We start from the raw sequence: 17,520 nt of genomic DNA on the forward strand, positions 1-17,520 counted from the left end.
TGACCCTTCTAGTGATTCATCTACTTATCTCGCTTGTGAGCGCATTAAGGAAAGAGTTTTCAAGAACTTTCCAGACATTGTCAGTGATGAGCTGCCTGACAAACCTATGACAAGTGCTCGGGTGGACATCAAGATGAAATCTGTTCTCCCTGCTCCACCGCTTAGAATTACACGATCACGTCCTGTTCCGATACATTTTGACGCCAAGGCGAAGGCCTGCACGGACAAGTTAGTCTCTAAGGGCGTCCTCGCTTACGAACCAGGCGTTACTGATTGGGTTAGCCCTGGACATTTCGTCCCTAAACCGAATGGGGACGTTTGCTTGGTGACTGATTTTACAGTGCTCAACAAACATGTCAAACGGCCGATCCATCCTTTTTCTAGTTCAGGCGAGATCATGCGGGCAATACCCACAGGTATGAAATTCTTTGCAGTCATGGACGCTGTTCAGGGCTATTTCCAAATTGCCCTGACAGATGCAGCTTTCAAGTTAACTACTTTCTTATTGCCATGGGAAAAGCTACGATATCTCTGTGGTCCTATGGTGATCCATTTCCTTGGGCCAAGAAAATTGTCGACGATATCCTTGTTTGGGCTTCTACCCTTGAGGAACTTTACGACCGCATGAAAAGGATCCTGTTTAAGTGTCGGGAAATCAATCTCACAATCTCAATGAAGAAGTTCAAGATTAGTGAGACTGTCAAATTCGCAGGTCACATCGTTTCTGTTGAAGACATTCGACCTGATCCCAAGAAAATTGAGTGTTTACGAGAATTTCCTGTCCCTACTGACATTACCGCTCTCCGCTCTTTCCTAGGTCTTGCTAATCAATTGACCAATTTCCTTCCTGACCTTGCCCAAATGACCCACGGGATGCGCTCTCTTTTAAAGAAAAATACGGCTTATTTATGGTCACCTGAGATAGATGCAGAATTTAATCACGCGAGAAAGATTTTATCTTCGCCTTTGTTAGTTCAGCCATTTGATCCCTCCTTGGAGACACATTTGCTTACCGATCCTGCCAAGAAACATGGCCTTGGTTATGGGCTAATACAATACGACACCCGTGCAATGAAGACGGATGCTCACCTTAACCCGAAACCTCGCGTCATACAATGCGGAAGTTTTGCTTTAACGCCAGCTCAGCAGAATTATGCTGTAGTTGAAATCGAATGCTTAGCTATAGTCTAAACGCTTCTGGGGATGAATACTGTCGACGAGCAGACAGAGCGCTCGCTGGACTGGAAGGCATTAAAAAGATTGTTGATGACATCCTAATTCATGCCCCAAGTTTTGAAGTCCTCATGAAGAGAACTACACAGGTGCTCCAGAAATGTGACGAAGCCAACATCACTCTTTCGCAGGAGAAAGCCCAAATTGGGCAATCAGTAAAATTTGCTGGTTTTATTGTTTGCAATGATGGTATCAAGCCTGATCCAAGCAAAGTCGCAGCAATTGGAAAATTTCCTCCTCCAACAAGCCTGACAGAGCTGAGATCCTTTTTCGGTTTAGGCAACCAGCTGGGACAATTTGCTCCAGATTTGGCACACGCTCTAAGTCCTCTTCGACCGCTTCTCAAAAAAAGGATCGCATATCAATCGCTCCCAGAACATGAACACGCCTTCGAATCTGCAAAGTCTGTTTTGATTGATCCCAATGGTCCCGTTCTGGCCCATTTCAACCCATCGCTCACAACAACTTTACTCACGGATGCATCCAAATTACGTGGCATTGGCTTCGCATTGATTCAAACACATACTGACGGGACGACCCGCCTTGTCCAATGTGGTTCCCGCTTCTTAACTTCTGCAGAAAGTGGTTACGCAACCATCGAGCTTGAAGCTTTGGCCATTCAGTGGGCCATTCTGCGTTGTCGACTCTATTTACAGGGACTACATTTCAATGTGATCACAGACCACAAGCCATTGCGAGGAGTATTCCGTGGTTCCAACCTTGATGCGATGGAGAATCCACGCTTACAGAGGATTCTAATCAAACTGGCTGAATATACCTTTAAAGTCGACTGGGTGCCTGGCAAGACACATCAAATCGCGGATGCACTCTCACGGTCCCCCGTCTTTGATCCGTCCTCTTCTGATGTCCCAGATGAGTCATTCAGAATATTTGCGGTCACCATTTCAAATGATAGAGCATTAGACAACCTGATTGAAGTTGCCAAAAATGATCCAGGCTACCAATCTCTCAGAACGGCAATCAAATCTGGGATGACCCCTTCTTCATTGCCACAAACACATCCAGCCAAGCTGTACTCAAGAATGTGGGACTATATGTCAGATGACGATTCTACAGGACTTATGCTAGTGCATGGCACAAGAATCGTTGTCCCATCAATTGCCCGCCCGTCAATTTTAGCAGAATTGCATCGATCCCATCAAGGTCAACGACGTACAAAGTCTTTGGCCAAGGCTTTGTATTTTTGGCCTGGAATCAATCACGAGATTGATCAAATGATCTCGGAATGTAAAATATGCCAAGAAAATTTACCCAGCCATTGCAATGAGCCACTAATCCAAACTTCATCCTCTCGTCCGTTTGAACAAGCCTCCATTGATATCTTTGAACTTGCAGGCAAACACTACATGGTTATTGTGGACCGTTACTCCGGCTGGCCTTCCGTTTCAAAATTGAACCGCCTGGATACAAATGGTGTTACAACTATCTTATTCGAATGGTTCATCCAGTGGGGTATCCCCTCCCACATTCGCACCGACGGTGGCCCTCAATTCCGGACAGAATTTTCAACATTTTGCGATAAGTACAAGATCACTCATGAGCTCAGTTCACCGTACAACTCAAGATCAAATGGACATGCCGAAGCTGCAGTTAAGGCCATGAAGCTGCTTCTCGATAAACATGACCAAAAATGGCCTGACTTTCTCCTGGCACCTCTGCATTGGAGAAATACTTCACGTTCTGACGGATTGAGCCCAGCTCAATGGGTTTCTAACCGCCGCCAACTTACCCTCTGTCCCTCCTCGGGAAAGGCTTATGATCGCTTGTCTGACCTTGATCTTGATCGTGTCGAAATAACCCGTCGCAATAATGAATCCCAATCAAAAAAATTGCATGATACGTCAACCCATCCTCTTCCACCCCTCGCCGTTGGAACAGATGTTCGTATTCAAGACCTGCGGTCAAAGAAATGGACAAGGATTGGATCAATTAAGTCCGTGAAGAACAATGGAAGATCTTATGAGGTTTTTGTTGATGGCAGGACTATTTCTAGGAACAGAAAATTTGTACGTCCCATATTTCCTCAAACCATTTCCAATCCTCATCAAATGAAGTTACCTGACCATCCAAATGAAAAAACACAACCTCCAATTCGACGAAGCTCAAGAGTAAAACAACAACCTTCAAGATTCATTCCATGAATTTTCAGCTCGGGGGAAGGTGTTAGGATATCAAATCTACTAACCATGTATTTCTCTTTATCTATCCTCGTATCTCCACTCATATTTCACTGCCGAACAGGTTCTACCAACTACCTCACGAGAACTATTACGGGGGAACGGGTTTTGTCTTCGGTACTGGATCTAGGAGGTCTCCCTTCGAACTCGTTAATAAAATTCACCGTTTAAATAGTTCACTTGCACCTTTCTCAACAATTATCAAGCTGTAATATCCGCTTTTCGGTCCCATTCGACGATCGATCAGCTTTCCCCTTCCCATGCAGCTAGAGTCTATAAGAATATATGGGATGAACTGTCTCTCATTGATGATGGCAACGAAGGATACTTGCTGACATGGGGAGACAGGATTGTTATTCCTCATCGTGCTCGTAACGAGATACTCTCTAGATTGCACTTCTCACATCAAGGATTAACAAAAACGTCGTTAGCTGCGAAAAGTAGTTATTATTGGCCTGGCATGAATAATGATTTGAAAACTTTAATTGCTTCATGCACAGCTTGCCAAAAATATCAGGCTTCACAATTTAGTGAGCCGCTCCAGTCATATACTCTGGACCAAACTTTCCCTACTCAACTGATGGCCGCAGACTTGTTTGATTTTACGGGCATCAATTTTCTTGCGATTGTGGATGCTTACTCAGGTTTCTTGATCGTTGAAAAAGCTGTTACGCATGGCTACCGATGACATAATTAAAATTCTTATGCGTTGGTTCGAACGAGCAATTTACCTCGTGGGCCTTATCTAGAGGCATTTCTCATAAAACTTCTTCACCTTATTTTCCTTCAAGTAAAGGTTTAGCAAAGTCTGCGGTTAAGAATGCTAAGATGCTTCTTCGTAAATGTAAAGAATCCGACACCGACTTTTCCGCTGCGTTGCACGAATTTCGGTGCCTCCCTCGCCCTAATAGCCTTAGTCCAAATCAGCTTTTTTTTGGCCGCCAACCCAGGGGTTTGCTCCCTACTCTTGTCCCTCAAGATGTTCCTCTCGATCCGACTCTTTTACAGAATCGCAATTTAGCGAAGATAAAGAACAATCAGCAGACTGACGAATCGGCTCGTCTTCTTACTCCTCTCCTTCCTGGAACTGCCGTTCTTGTTCAGCACCCTGTCAGCAAAATTTGGGGGCAAACTTCGATCGTTCTTCATCCTTTAGATAATGGACGATCTTATGAATCAGAATGCAGCATTTCTGGCAAACGGTTTAGGCGTAATCACAAATTCATCCGCAAATTTATTGCAGACGATGCGCTTACTCATGATTTAAATATTCCGGGTTCCATTTCTTCCTTGCCAGTTCCTCATACCTCTCCTCCGCCTTTACTCGTACGTCGGTCTTCTCGCATTTCTCAGCAGACGAAAAAGTAACGTAATCTAATTATGGGCAATCACGCAGGCCGTGATTTAAACGCCTCTAAACACCTCAATCATAAGGAGATCGCCAAGACTCGAGTCTCTAGTGAATCTAATGGTTTCCATTTCTTGGAAATTCACTCAACCTCAGCTGGCTTCGGAGCTGTATCCCTCATAGCCGTTCAAATCATCCTCGTGCTCTTGTGCAAGTGTTTAAAGTGGTTTCAGAACCACAACATGAGGCGCGATGCCTACAAGACATTTTACCGCTGCCAGGCGCAGGCGCAAGGACAAATTTGCTTCCCTCGTGTTCCTGTCGATAAGCCCCCGGGGACAACTTGTTACGGCCCTCCGACCCCCAAGATGATTACTGAGGACAATTACGCTAGAACCCATCGTTCCTCACAGACTGGCCGTCCCCGTATCGACTCTTCTTCGTGTTGATTCATTTACTTTCGACATCGTATTTTCCTCACCGTCTTTCCATTATCGATTTATTTGTTATCGTTTATGTCCCATAATTGAAATTGTGTCCATAATCTTGGGGGATGTAGTATCCTCCCAATCTTTATCCTATTCCGTCAGCTATATAAAGAAATATACGACTCGTAAGAGTCCAGTAAGCTTCCAACACTCGACCTACAAAGAAAACTCTCGAGCAAACTGCCTGATCCAACTCATTTCCAGTGAATTGGAGAGCTGACATAAAAGAGCTTACTGATCAAGAAGGGGTCTATACATTGTTAAAATAGACAGATCAAGACCTTGAAGATGGCAAACTAAGACCTCTACTTCTCCATTCGACATTTGTCCACAACTATTTTGCAAATCATTCCTAACGTATAGACCTACACCCCTATGTGGGAAAATGAGATTATCAGGGCGTATCCTATCACAACGAACTAAGTTGAAACCAACTACGGATAGTTCTTCATCTAAGACTCCAGGCTGAAGCCAGGTTTCTGTTATAGAGATGAATGAAATCGCTCTCTCAACGACTAGTTCTTCCAAGATCTTAACCTTTTTGCTGTCTTTTTTAGAAATCAGACGATGCACGGTTAAATATACCCCCTTTACGGGCCTCTCTTTTGATGGACCAAGCTCACAAGATCTTAGACCATCCTCTCCAACCGTAGAAATTCACGCTTATCAACAAAGCTACGTTCTACTGGAGGTGTTCCGTGCACAATCGAGTACATTATCCTAATATGATATGGATGAATGATGTGCAGGATGGACACGATAGTTCACGGAACGGTGTTTATCAAAATGTTATGATAATGTATGTTATTATCTTGGGAAAATCACAAAGTTGTTGGATTGCCCATCGTGTAGTCCGTTTGTCGGTCAGATGTCGACCAAATGCCAGCCTAATGCTCACAGGAACCGTTTGTTTTAAAAAGCTTTGGGATTCAGTGTGAATCAACCTCTACATCGTTCCTATCACCAAGGATAAGCTCCAGTACCCGAGGGGCTGGTCAGCCCAGCTACAACCATGGGTGAGGAATGTCGGCTACATGGTTGAAGGGAGGAGAAAACAGGAAATTCTCGGTCATCAAAAACGATATTCTCGTGATCATTTTGAGAAGGGGGAAGAGGATCTGAAGAAGCAATCTCATCCTCAAGGATCAATGTTACCAAAATGTCGGCCCCCTGACGGCAAATGACGACCAATACTTCCTGAACGTCCTGTTGGGACCTAGTTCCGGCCCAATGTCTACCCTTTGTCGTTCAGACCCAGTGGTGGTCAGATGTGGCACACATTTATAGAAGAGGCAGACACAATCCATTGTCGGCAATGCGAGAAACCCCTTGATGGCCAATGTGACTGGCATGACGAAAGGAGGTCAACCCTGGACATTGGTATGTGAAAATCCCTGTTGCGGTCAGATGTCATTCAGGTGCAACAGTTTTACAAAGGAAACCGTTCTCGTCCGCCAAGGGCCCTGGGACAACCCGTTTTAGCCTCCATGAGGAAGAAGCGGAAACCAAAGTGGTACGGGAAATTTAACCAAAACGACAGTCACATTTTTGCGCTCGAGGAGAGCAGGGTCACCTTTTGGATCTCGAGGAGATAAGTCACATTTTTCGTGCTCAAGGCAGTACAGTCATGTTGGAACACCCGAAGTGAAAGGACCTCTCTGATTGTGAAGCTCTACTTGTTGAGTGAACGAAGGACAATTGTGCTAACGTGCTGGAAATCAAGTCGATCTTTTTTGAAATCAGAGCAGTGAAAGTCAACGCTTGGAGTTGGGACCCAGGAAGCTGTGCAGAGTCAAGAGGACCTGGGGAAGTGCATAGCATACTTCAGTGAGCCAGTATAGACGGATTGAAAAGTCTCTGGAGCTGAGCACAGGTGCAACTTCTGAGTTATACTCCGTCAATCGATTCTGGACCTTCAATCCAATCGAACCGACGTCATCGCCGTGGATCTCCGTTGGAGGCAAGCATAACCTCATCAAAAAGTAGGATCAAACCATTTTCTGTCCATGCATGCTTTCCCTCTTCCATGGCCAAGCAATTACCCCCTCTTTCATTACCCGAGCAAGACAGCTGATTGGTAGAGTGTCATTTTCATGTAGAGCAATTGAATAAAGTAGATGGAACTGCAATCGAAGTTCATCTTTGATTTGGCAAGAATCAGGTGTTAGACTCCAAGTGTAGAGATCAGCATCGTTTGATAGATACCCAGTAGGCTAGGATAGTGACCACATTTTGCAGGATAGTTAGCCTTGAAGATTGGCCCAGGTATGCCAGACAATCGAGATTGATCTGGGACCAATGGGGAGTAGGGGTAGCTAGCGATTTGTATCCTTAGTCATTCTATGATTGTTTGAAGCCCTGAATAAGGAAGCTCAACTACTGCTCGTATGCCCTGATTAGGGTTATAACCGGAGGCCTTAAGATAGTCTAAGAATTTAAGCCCATGTACTAGAATGCTCTCCATCTTAGAGAGCTATCAGGGTATTAATACCTAGTGCTTGGGTCAGGAGTTCCATGTTTCCGTTCACCACGGGAATTCAATAAGTCAGGACCTTTCACCCCTGGCTGGTGGACGGAACAGGAGGCAAAGCATGAGCTAATGAGGATGGTTGGTGTTCAGGAATGGGTTGTTGTTCACAACGGGAATTCAATACGTTTATCAATACGTGAAAATTCAAATTCAATAGGTGCCTTTCACCTCTGACTGTGGATGGAACAACATGAAGCCAGCCATCTAAACGATGCAATTGTCACGTTTTATACATTTGATTTGAATTTTGTGCTTCCTAGATTCTACCAAAAGCTTAGGAAAGTTTAAAGCTCTTTTTTTTATTTCAAGAAACTCGGTCGAATCCATTTGTTACTCTTTAAATCTTTTTTTAAATCTTTGTGCATAACCTACCTGATTTACAACGTAAATCCCGTAATCTAGTTGCTGGCGCTGAAGGAATGGATGCATATGTTGAAGGAAGAGAGGTAAATGAGTTGGTCGATTGCGATATGGAATCACAATAGCAACTTTGTGGCGTGCCACGAGCCTGAGGAGATATTCGTCCACCCAGGGCCACATATTTCTATTCAAATGGAAAGAAAAAATTTAAAGAATTTACATTTTTGCCCTATTTATGATTTACATATCTTTAATTCATATTGCTATTGTAAATATGAAGTTCGCATTATGGAAAAAACTTATGTAATGAGCCGACAAAGAAAAAAAGCATAAAACTTTATTCTGGTCAAAAATGGCAGATGTTAGTGTGAAGCTCATGAAGCATTCATGAGCTTTGTCCCAATCCAGGATTTAGGGTCAATTGTAGTGACCGTAAAGGCTTAACGTGCGTTTTGAGAGCACCTTCAGCCCTCGAGAATCCAGGCTAGTTAAAACAATGAAGTCCAACTCTCTTTCTTCTCGGGCTCCTTCATTGTTCAATTTGCTGCCCTCAAATGTTCGTAGGTCTTATGTAGTGGTTTGATCCAGTAGCAAGATTTAAATCAGACTTGCCCATGGACCATCCCGCTTGTTTATTCACCAAGATTTGGGATGAGCTGTTCCGTCCACAATCGAGTACATCATCTTAATATGATATGGATAAAATGATATACAGGATGAATGATTGCTCCCGGAACGGGTTTTATCAAAATGTTAAAATAATGTATCTGATAGGTACGAAATACGACGGTATGAAAGGTATCTGATATTGTACGTTTTCAAAAGTATCCATGAGCTTTGTCCCAACCCAGGGTTTAGGGTCAATTCTAGTGACCGTAGAGGCTTAATGTGCGTTTGAGAGGCACCTTCAAGTCTTCGAGAATCCAGGCTAGTTCGAACAATGAAGTCCACATCTCTTCTTTCTCGGGCTCCTTCATTGTTTAATTTGCTTCCCTCTGATATTCGTAGGGAATACGTAGGCCTTGTTAATCCGGTAGCATCTTTCAAGTCAGACTTGGACAAATTTTTAGATAGCATTCCAGATCAACCCTACATTCAAGGATTAGCTCGGTCTGCCAACTCAAATTCGTTGGTAGACCAAATATCATATAAAAATTGAAAGGTAATAAATAGACGAATTATAATCTTTCATTTTAATAGTACTGGGATTACATTCCCTGTAGCGGTTAGAAAAGCCCGTGAAAACAACCAAACAAAATGTATGTTATTATCTTGGAAGATCACAAATGATTGAATTACCCATCGTGTAGATCGTTTGTCGGTCAGATGTCGACCAAATGCCAGCCTAATGCTCGTAGTGACGTCGTGATCCTCATAACCAGCTTCTCCAGCCCTTGATCATAGATAGCAATGTCATTGGAACCGGTTGTATCAAAGAGCTTTGTGATTCAGTGTGACACAATCTCTACATCGTTCCTATCACCAAGGAAAAGCTCCAGTACCCGAGGGGCTGGTGAGCCCAGATATAGCCATGGGTGAGGAATGTCGGCTACATGTTTGAAGGAGGAGAAGCAGGAATTCCGTCTACCACAACCGCCCATCACAACCCTCTCAGATCCAAGGAGGAATGGGTTAGAACCACAGTCACGCATCACCTTTATTGAGGACAGAAGCCTCGATTTCGAGCTCGAGGGAGAGAGTCAGTTTTTGAACCTCTCCAAGGAAGAACCATCTGCCATTGTTAAGTGGTGGGACTTCGCCATTGTTGTGGTGCCAAGAAATGGAACTGTTTCGAAGGACAGAGATCGTCATCATATGGGAGTAGGAACCCAGGAAGCCGTGCAGAAGAGCAAGAGAACCTGGGGAAGTGCCGAGCCTGAGTACAGCACTTCGTCACTCTGTTAGTGGACCTTCAATCCCGTCGAGTGGACGTCATCCAAGTATCTCCGTTGGACCATCTCGCCAGACATCGAGCGGTAAGTATTAACTCATTGATCTCAAATGCGTATGTCCCCTCTTCCATTGGCCCCTACAATTCCCCCACTTTTCTTACCGGAGCAAGACTGCTGATAGGCGGTATGTTTGTGATGAATAAAGTAGATTGAACAGTCAGTTTGCCTTGAAGAGTAGCCTGGATTTCCCAGACGACCGAGATCGTTCTGGCATCGTAGGGAGTAGAGGTAGCAAGTGATTTGTATTCAACTGTATCTGAAGTTCATCACTCTTGTAGCAGAAATCAGTAGTTAGACTCTAGAGTAGAGGTCGACTTTGATAGACGCATTTAGACTAGGATAGTGACCACAATTTGTAGGATAGTTAGCCTTGAAGATTGCTCAGGCACGCCCCAACCAACCGAGATTGATTTGGGACCAATGGGGAGTAGAGGTAGCTAGCGATTTGTATCCTTAGTCATTCTATGATTGTTTGAAGCCCTGATAAAGGAAGCTCAAACTACTGCTCGTATGCCCTGATTAGGGTTATAACCGGAGGCCTTAAGATAGGTCTAAGAAATTTAAGCCCATGTACTAGATGCTCTCCATCTTAGAGAGCTATCAGGGTATTAATACCTAGTGCTTGGGTCAGGAGTTCCATGTTTCCGTTCACTACGGGAATTCAATAAGTCAGGACCTTTCACCCCTGGCTGGTGGACGGAACATGAGCTTTCATTCCACGAACGCCACTGGATACTCATGTTTCAAAACCGAATAGTCATCCCAATTGAACTGTGAAAAGATATCCTCAATACCCTTCACCTGCAACATCAAGGCATCACAAAGACGAGAGCCCTTGCCCGCCATCCTTACTATTGGCCAGGCATCACCAACAACATTACTTCAATGATAACAAATTGTCCGGAGTGCACCAAACTTCGTTCCAGCCAACAACGAGAACCTCTCAATCCATCCAGTGCATCAAAACCTTTTGAATCCGTATCGATTGATTTATTTGAATTAAAGGGGGCGCACTATATTGTTATGGTGGATCGACACTCTACATGGACGTGTGTTACTCCGTTACGCAAACTCGATTCCCAAACCACCATAAAAGCCCTGAAAGATTGGTTTTTTGATTACGGCCTACCCAATTTTATCCGTTCAGACGGAAGTCCCCAATTCCGTGGACCCTTTAAGGAATTTTGCTCATCTCACGGCATTTCACATGAACAAACATCGCCTTATAACCCTCAATCAAATGGCCACGTAGAATCTGCGATTAAATCGATGAAATTCCTATTAGCAAAATGTGACTCTTGGCCCGAATTCCTAATTTGAGGGAATGGAGAAACACTCCAACATCCAAAGGCCTCAGCCCAACACAACTGTTATTTCACAGACGTCAGGGGACACTAACCCCATGTCATCCTCTGGTTCACGATCTGGTGAATGTGGAGGAACTAGAGAAATCAAGAAACAAAGTTGCCTTGACATCAAACAGATCTAAAAAGACTTATGACTTAAGATGCCATAACCTTCCACCTCTAATTCCAAATTCCAAGGTTATCGTCCAGAATCCCCGGACGATTAAGTGGGACTCGACTGGCATCATTGTTTCCAAACGTCCTCATGGACATTCTTATAACGTTGATATAAACAGGAACATGCATCTAAGAAATAGGATGTTCTTGAAACCGTTTAATCATGAAAAGAAACATGTCCGGTTTGAGGTGTAGTTTTAATCACGCTTTCGTTTAAATGCTGTTGAGCATGTTCATCATATCTCTTATTCATAATATGCGAAGGGGAAATATAATATCCGCTAGAATAATGGTCTCTGATTTGGATATAGATCGGTGACAATCAGCAGTCGAGAATAAACATCTTAACAGAGATCAAGTGGAGGAGAATCACAGAATGAAGGTCCGTAAATGTGGGAACTAAAATTATCAGAAAACGCCCAAAAGTGCACTGGGCACGCACTGAAGTCAAATTGTAAGCAGTTGTGAGTGTAGCAAGTACAAATGAAGAAACCCGGTTCGTACACTGACTGCGCCATGTAAAGAGCCGACAAAGTAAAACAAAATAAACTATTTTCTAGTTAAGAATGGCATACGTTAGCTTATTCACACTCAAATCAGTGTGTCCATTAATCGAGCCCCTTACACTTACCCCCACGTTCCTTTCAATGAAGTTCATGTCGTAAACTTCTTCGCTTACATTTATTGGTCCCACGAGTGAAGGTGGCAGAAGAGGGCAAATGTTTAGAGATGAATTTACAATTTCTCCTCTGGCTTCATGACTTTGAGCTGCAATAATAGGAAATCATGCTGAAGATATTCTTTCACACGAACTTATCATATTTTAACATGGAATTGCATTATGTAAACAGGGGTGTTGGATCTTACTACTGGCAGTGATGCTAATCTTTAGGAACGTAGCAATGAGTATCATTAAAACAGGACGAAAAATGGAGCCTTGTGAAAAACATGGCTTGATATTATGTATTTCACAAAACAACACTACACCTATAACTATTTGCTACTTATCATGGATAAAACTTTTTAACCAATCGAGAACCTTGCCTTCCATCCTAATCTCATGAAACCTGTCAACTAAAAGGGTATGATCTACCTTGTCAAACGCCTTGGCAAATATAAGATCTACAATATCGACTGACTCATGGCTTTCCATTCCCTCAAGAGTGGGCTCTATATGCTCAATAAGTTGGGTTAACTCAAAAATTTCATTAATATTAAGAAATTCTAAAAGTTTGTAAGTGACAGAAATTGGCCAATCCCATTTTTCCACATGGGAGCGTATGTCTATAAATTAGAAATGCCTTGCACATTAGCATTGTTCACATGTCTAATGGAGAATTAGAACTCTAAGCTTGCCACATCCAAGGTCTTGATCTATCCATTGTAACAATGTATAGCCCCCCCTCTTGTTCAGTAAGCTCCTTTTTGTCCGCTCTCAAATTCAAAGTAAATGATTTGGATCAGGCAGTTTGCTCAATGGTTTTCTCTGTATGGGACTTCGAATTTTTCGGCTAGCGTTGTACAGTGGGAGGTTAGTCCACAATGAGTACCTTTCCATTTCGAAATCGACATCTCAGTCGTGCGAAAAGCTGGAAGTGTTTGCGATCTTGCGCAATTTCTCCCAGCATGTTTTGGTGCAACCACCAGAAAAAAGTTTAAATATCGAGCAGGGGTCTTCCGTGAAGGATTTAGGTGTAGTCCTGAAGGCCTGAAGCCAAGTCTGAGAAACTAAGCCCATTTACTAGGTGCTTTTCATCTCCAAGATCTAACAAAGTAATCCTCTTAGTGCTTGGGTCAAGAATACTCCATGCGCCACGGAAATTTATTAAGTCAGGACCTTTCGCCCCTGAATGTGGATGGATCATTTGTGTTCGGGGATTGCCTCTCTTTCAAAATGTATAAGGCGTGGAACTCATCAGAAGCACTACAATTGGCCTAAGCAATGAGAGCTGCCAAGCAGGCTGCCTCAGGGATTGTGAAAACCATCTCACTCAGATCCCTTGAAAGACCAATCTCAACTTCAGTTCCCAATGACCTCAGCATGCATGAGATATTTGTTTTCAACTTATTACTGTGTATAGAATAGCTTTCAGATAAACAATTTCTATTTGTGTATTTGACAACTATTTTACTCTTAACGGATCTTTTGGAGGATTTATGTAGTGATTAAGACATAAGGTTCTAAGAGGGGGGAGTGGACTTCCCGCTTTCTTTTTTGGTTTCCTTCCTCTATGAACAGGGGGTCTTACTTGGCTCTTTGGATTTAGCCTGCCACTTTCTGTAATTAAGAGCTTGACTCTTAAGGCAGGATGACACGTTAGTGCTCAAATGTAGTGCCGGGTCCAAATCTCGCGGAAAACCCGCGACTCTTGGTGCTCAAAGGGAAAATCTTACGATTGGTCCGGCACTATTCTCAGATAATAGTAATATGCACAAAGGACGCAAAACTGTCCGTCATTGTCTGCCAACATGTCAGAGAGTGGCTAACACCCAGTCAAACCAGGTGATGCATGAAATGACGGAACCCAAATGCTTGAATTTGAAAGACACCTTACTAATGCTGGTGCGCTTGAAATTTTTCCAATACATGGCATTCTTACGCATATTTTGATAAATTTCGAGCTTCACACCACGCACAATCGATCTGGTCACACTTTTCTTGGAACTCCGGTAGTAGTGTAGGCCTATTTCTACTCTTTAACCTTTAATTTGTGTTTTTCAAACTTTTCATTGGAGATCTAGGGTATTTTTCTTGAGCCGAAAAAATCAGATATTGTCACTACCGTGGAGTTTGAAATCTCTGTATCTATGTCGGGTTGACAAAATCCGGAATTCGAAAATCGTTGGTCTTAGTTAGGAGACCCTGAGTACATCTTTCGCCGTCTGTCCGAAAGTGGTGTCAACTGCAGGTCATCAAAAACGGAAACTTTTTAATGAAACGCGCTCTGGATTAAGGCTGAGCACTAAGCTTGAGTACCAACGTGTTGTCCTGCCTTTAGATGGTGGGACAAAAGCACCATTAGAAAAGCACATTCCTTATTTATCGTAATTTCTTTTCACCTTGAAGACATAAATTGCATCTTTTTCAAAGGTCTGGCTTCTCTCATAATTGATGGGAACAGATCGAGCAGTTGTCACGTAGTATGGCTTAAAACGTTTATTATTATCGAGCTTGATTGTCATCAGGCCACCAGTCATGGAGTCAGCGGCATCTCCAAGAGAAGAAACCATCACTTTGGCAGATTAGATTGGGTGAGGAAATCCATGATGACGTTCTCATCGACGCTATTGCCTTTGAGGCGTTCAATTTCTCGCTTGATGTCCGCCCATGGCTCTTTTGACAATTCTAGATTCTTTTTTGCTCCGAGGGTGGGCTTTCGTTCCCTTGTGGCCTTGGTCAGAGATTTGGCCATGGTGGCGATGGTTTTTGTCTTGAGCCAAGAGCAGTGTATGGCAAGAAAATCATAGGGCAGAATCCCCAACGCTTGCATGTCCCTCTTTCCAAATCGCCAATATTGGGAGACACAGCCGCAGATATTACAGCCTGAGGGCCTCCATCGGCGTTGCTGCCATGTTAAAATCTACCCAAATTCCTGAGCGGTGCCCAATTCGCCGCCTTAAGTAGAGCTTGAGATCAATCCAATGTCATGCCCTCCGGGCATGTTGACGTTGGCAAAACTTTCCTGGTTGCACCAGAATCGGGTAAACCGTGGATGAAGAATTATCCCCTATTATCTTTGCATACAGCCTTGATGACAGTCACCTCATGCGTAGGTCCAGATCGAACTACTGTTAAGTAGTAAGTTTTGGTTCCAACTTGAAAATTAAATTTAGAGTTAGTAAATTTATGAATTTGTCGCCCAAATTTTGCTCCACAATCCACTTGATATAGGGTAAAAATGAAATTGAAAAACAAACGGAAAATCAACTGAAACCTGATCATAAAGGCTGATAAAGAGCTTTGTGCTGCCATCATTCAACTCCATGTTGCGGGGAGGTCGAACTCCGAGACTGAGAAGCTCTTCCCGGACAAAAAGGTGACCATTTGGTGTATACACTTAGTAAACAAAAGTCTATTCTCGTGTATTTCACCAAACTTTCTCCCTAAAATGATCGTCTGCTAATTAGCATGTTTAATTAGCGAGCCAAATTTGAGAGAGCAGGTCCTTAATCCAGGTTCCGTGAATATGAATCGCTACAGAAGTTCCCCCAGCGATGACAATCACGGAGGGAGGACCAACAAGAGAGAAAGAAAACAATAACATTGGAAGTCTAACTCACTGCCTCACTGATGATTCACAAACGATACCAAACGATAAAATATTCACAAAACGAGAAGTAGGACGAGATATTCGTCCCAATCGAGTACTGACACAGGGGACCTGACCACCGGGGACCCAAGGCAGGGAAGATCCTCATCCAAAGCGAGATCATGTCCAACGGGGCGGCCCCTAACAGGCGCATCGGTTTCATGAACAACCTTTTAGACAGGATTGTCACGACTCGGGTGAGTAAACTCGTCTTGAATCTGAGGTACTCCCGGCTTCACATCCGATTTCGGAAGGGGAATCTTGAGTCAGTCGATCAAAACAGAGTCGTTCTTACCGCCCAAATCCAAGATAAAAAAACTTCGGAAAACGCGATATGACTCGAAAAGGCCCGTCATACGGATTTTGTAGCGGCCCACGATGAGCGTCGTTCCGCACATACACGAATTGTGCATCATCCAGCTCGGAGGGGACGTGAACTGGTGGGATCCCATGAAACTCTGCCGGCGGGGGAACCACGTGACGTAAACGAGCTCGAAGATCCCTTGCAAAGGCTAGTTCAGCCGCCACATCGGCGGTTCTAGGCGTGGGCTCAAAGCATTTGCCAGGTAAACGAAGAGGCGCCCCGTAGACCATTTCGGCCGCACTGAGGCCGGCGCCTTCCAGCCAAGCCGAACGCAAACCGAGCATAACAAAGGGCAGCTCCTTCATCCAGGCCGGGCTACCATCAAGGCGGGCCTTGAGCGAAGCCTTCAAACATCTGTGCAACCTCTCAATCATTCTGTTGGCCAGCGGGTGGTAAGAGGTAAAGACCCGCATCTTAACCCCCAGAACCTTACCGACCTCTGACCAAAGCAGGCTGGTAAATTGCGCTCCTCTCTCCGTCGTAATATCTTCTGGGACGCCGTGGTGCTGGACCCAACCCCGGACGAGGGCGCGGGCGCAGGAGGCCGCCGTGATGTCAGTCATGGGCACAGCGACTGGGTATCGAGATGTGCGGTCAATGATCGTAAAGAGGTACGTGAATTCTTCGGAGGGCGGCAGCGGACCAACTATGTCTACGTGAAGGCTCCCAAAACGGCGATCCGGAATTGGGCGCCTCGCCAGCAGAGCTTGCACGTGACTGGCCACCTTCGACTTCTGGCAAGCTAGACAGGTCGCACACCTCTGTTTACCATCCTTCTTTAATCCCGGCCAAGCAAAACATAGAGCCACGTCATGACTGGTGGGGCGGGGACTGGCGTGGGCGAGGGCGTGAATGGTCGAGAAGGCAGAAAACCTGAAAGGCTCGGGCACAAGGGGGCGTGGGCGAGGACCAGACATCTCGCAGAGGACTTGAGCACCGTCAAACTCGACATAATCAAGGGAGAAACTCGGGCAAGACCAGAGGGCGTCCGCCTGCTTTGCCTGTGTTGCAGCCAATTCAGCGTAGTCCAAGGAATTGGGAGCGATTGCAGAAATCATATCAAGTTCTGGATCTGGCGGGCGTGACAAATTGTCTGCGACTATATTGTCTACTCCTGATATGTGTTGAATATCAGAGATGAATCGCGCTATGAAGTCCAGGTGCGTTGTTTGACCTGGATAACGGTCCGTCTAACTGTTGAGGGCAAAGCATAA

General features: G+C 44.3%; 1 protein-coding gene across 1 annotated transcript in view; it reads right to left on the reverse strand.

The window, feature by feature from the left end:
- Nucleotides 1-8,296, reverse strand: part of LOC131891576 (beta-1,4-N-acetylgalactosaminyltransferase bre-4-like) — a 35,627-nt gene extending 27,331 nt beyond the window's left edge. Inside the window, exon 1 of the mRNA XM_059241189.1 lies at nt 8,170-8,296. Coding sequence (XP_059097172.1) covers nt 8,170-8,226 — 57 coding nt within the window. The 5' untranslated portion in view covers nt 8,227-8,296. The remainder of the gene's footprint in view (nt 1-8,169) is intronic.
- Nucleotides 8,297-17,520: the final 9,224 nt, after the last annotated feature.

The sequence above is a fragment of the Tigriopus californicus genome, chromosome 12, assembly GCF_007210705.1.
Source record: "Tigriopus californicus strain San Diego chromosome 12, Tcal_SD_v2.1, whole genome shotgun sequence".
NCBI classification, from domain to species: Eukaryota; Metazoa; Arthropoda; class Copepoda; order Harpacticoida; family Harpacticidae; genus Tigriopus; species Tigriopus californicus.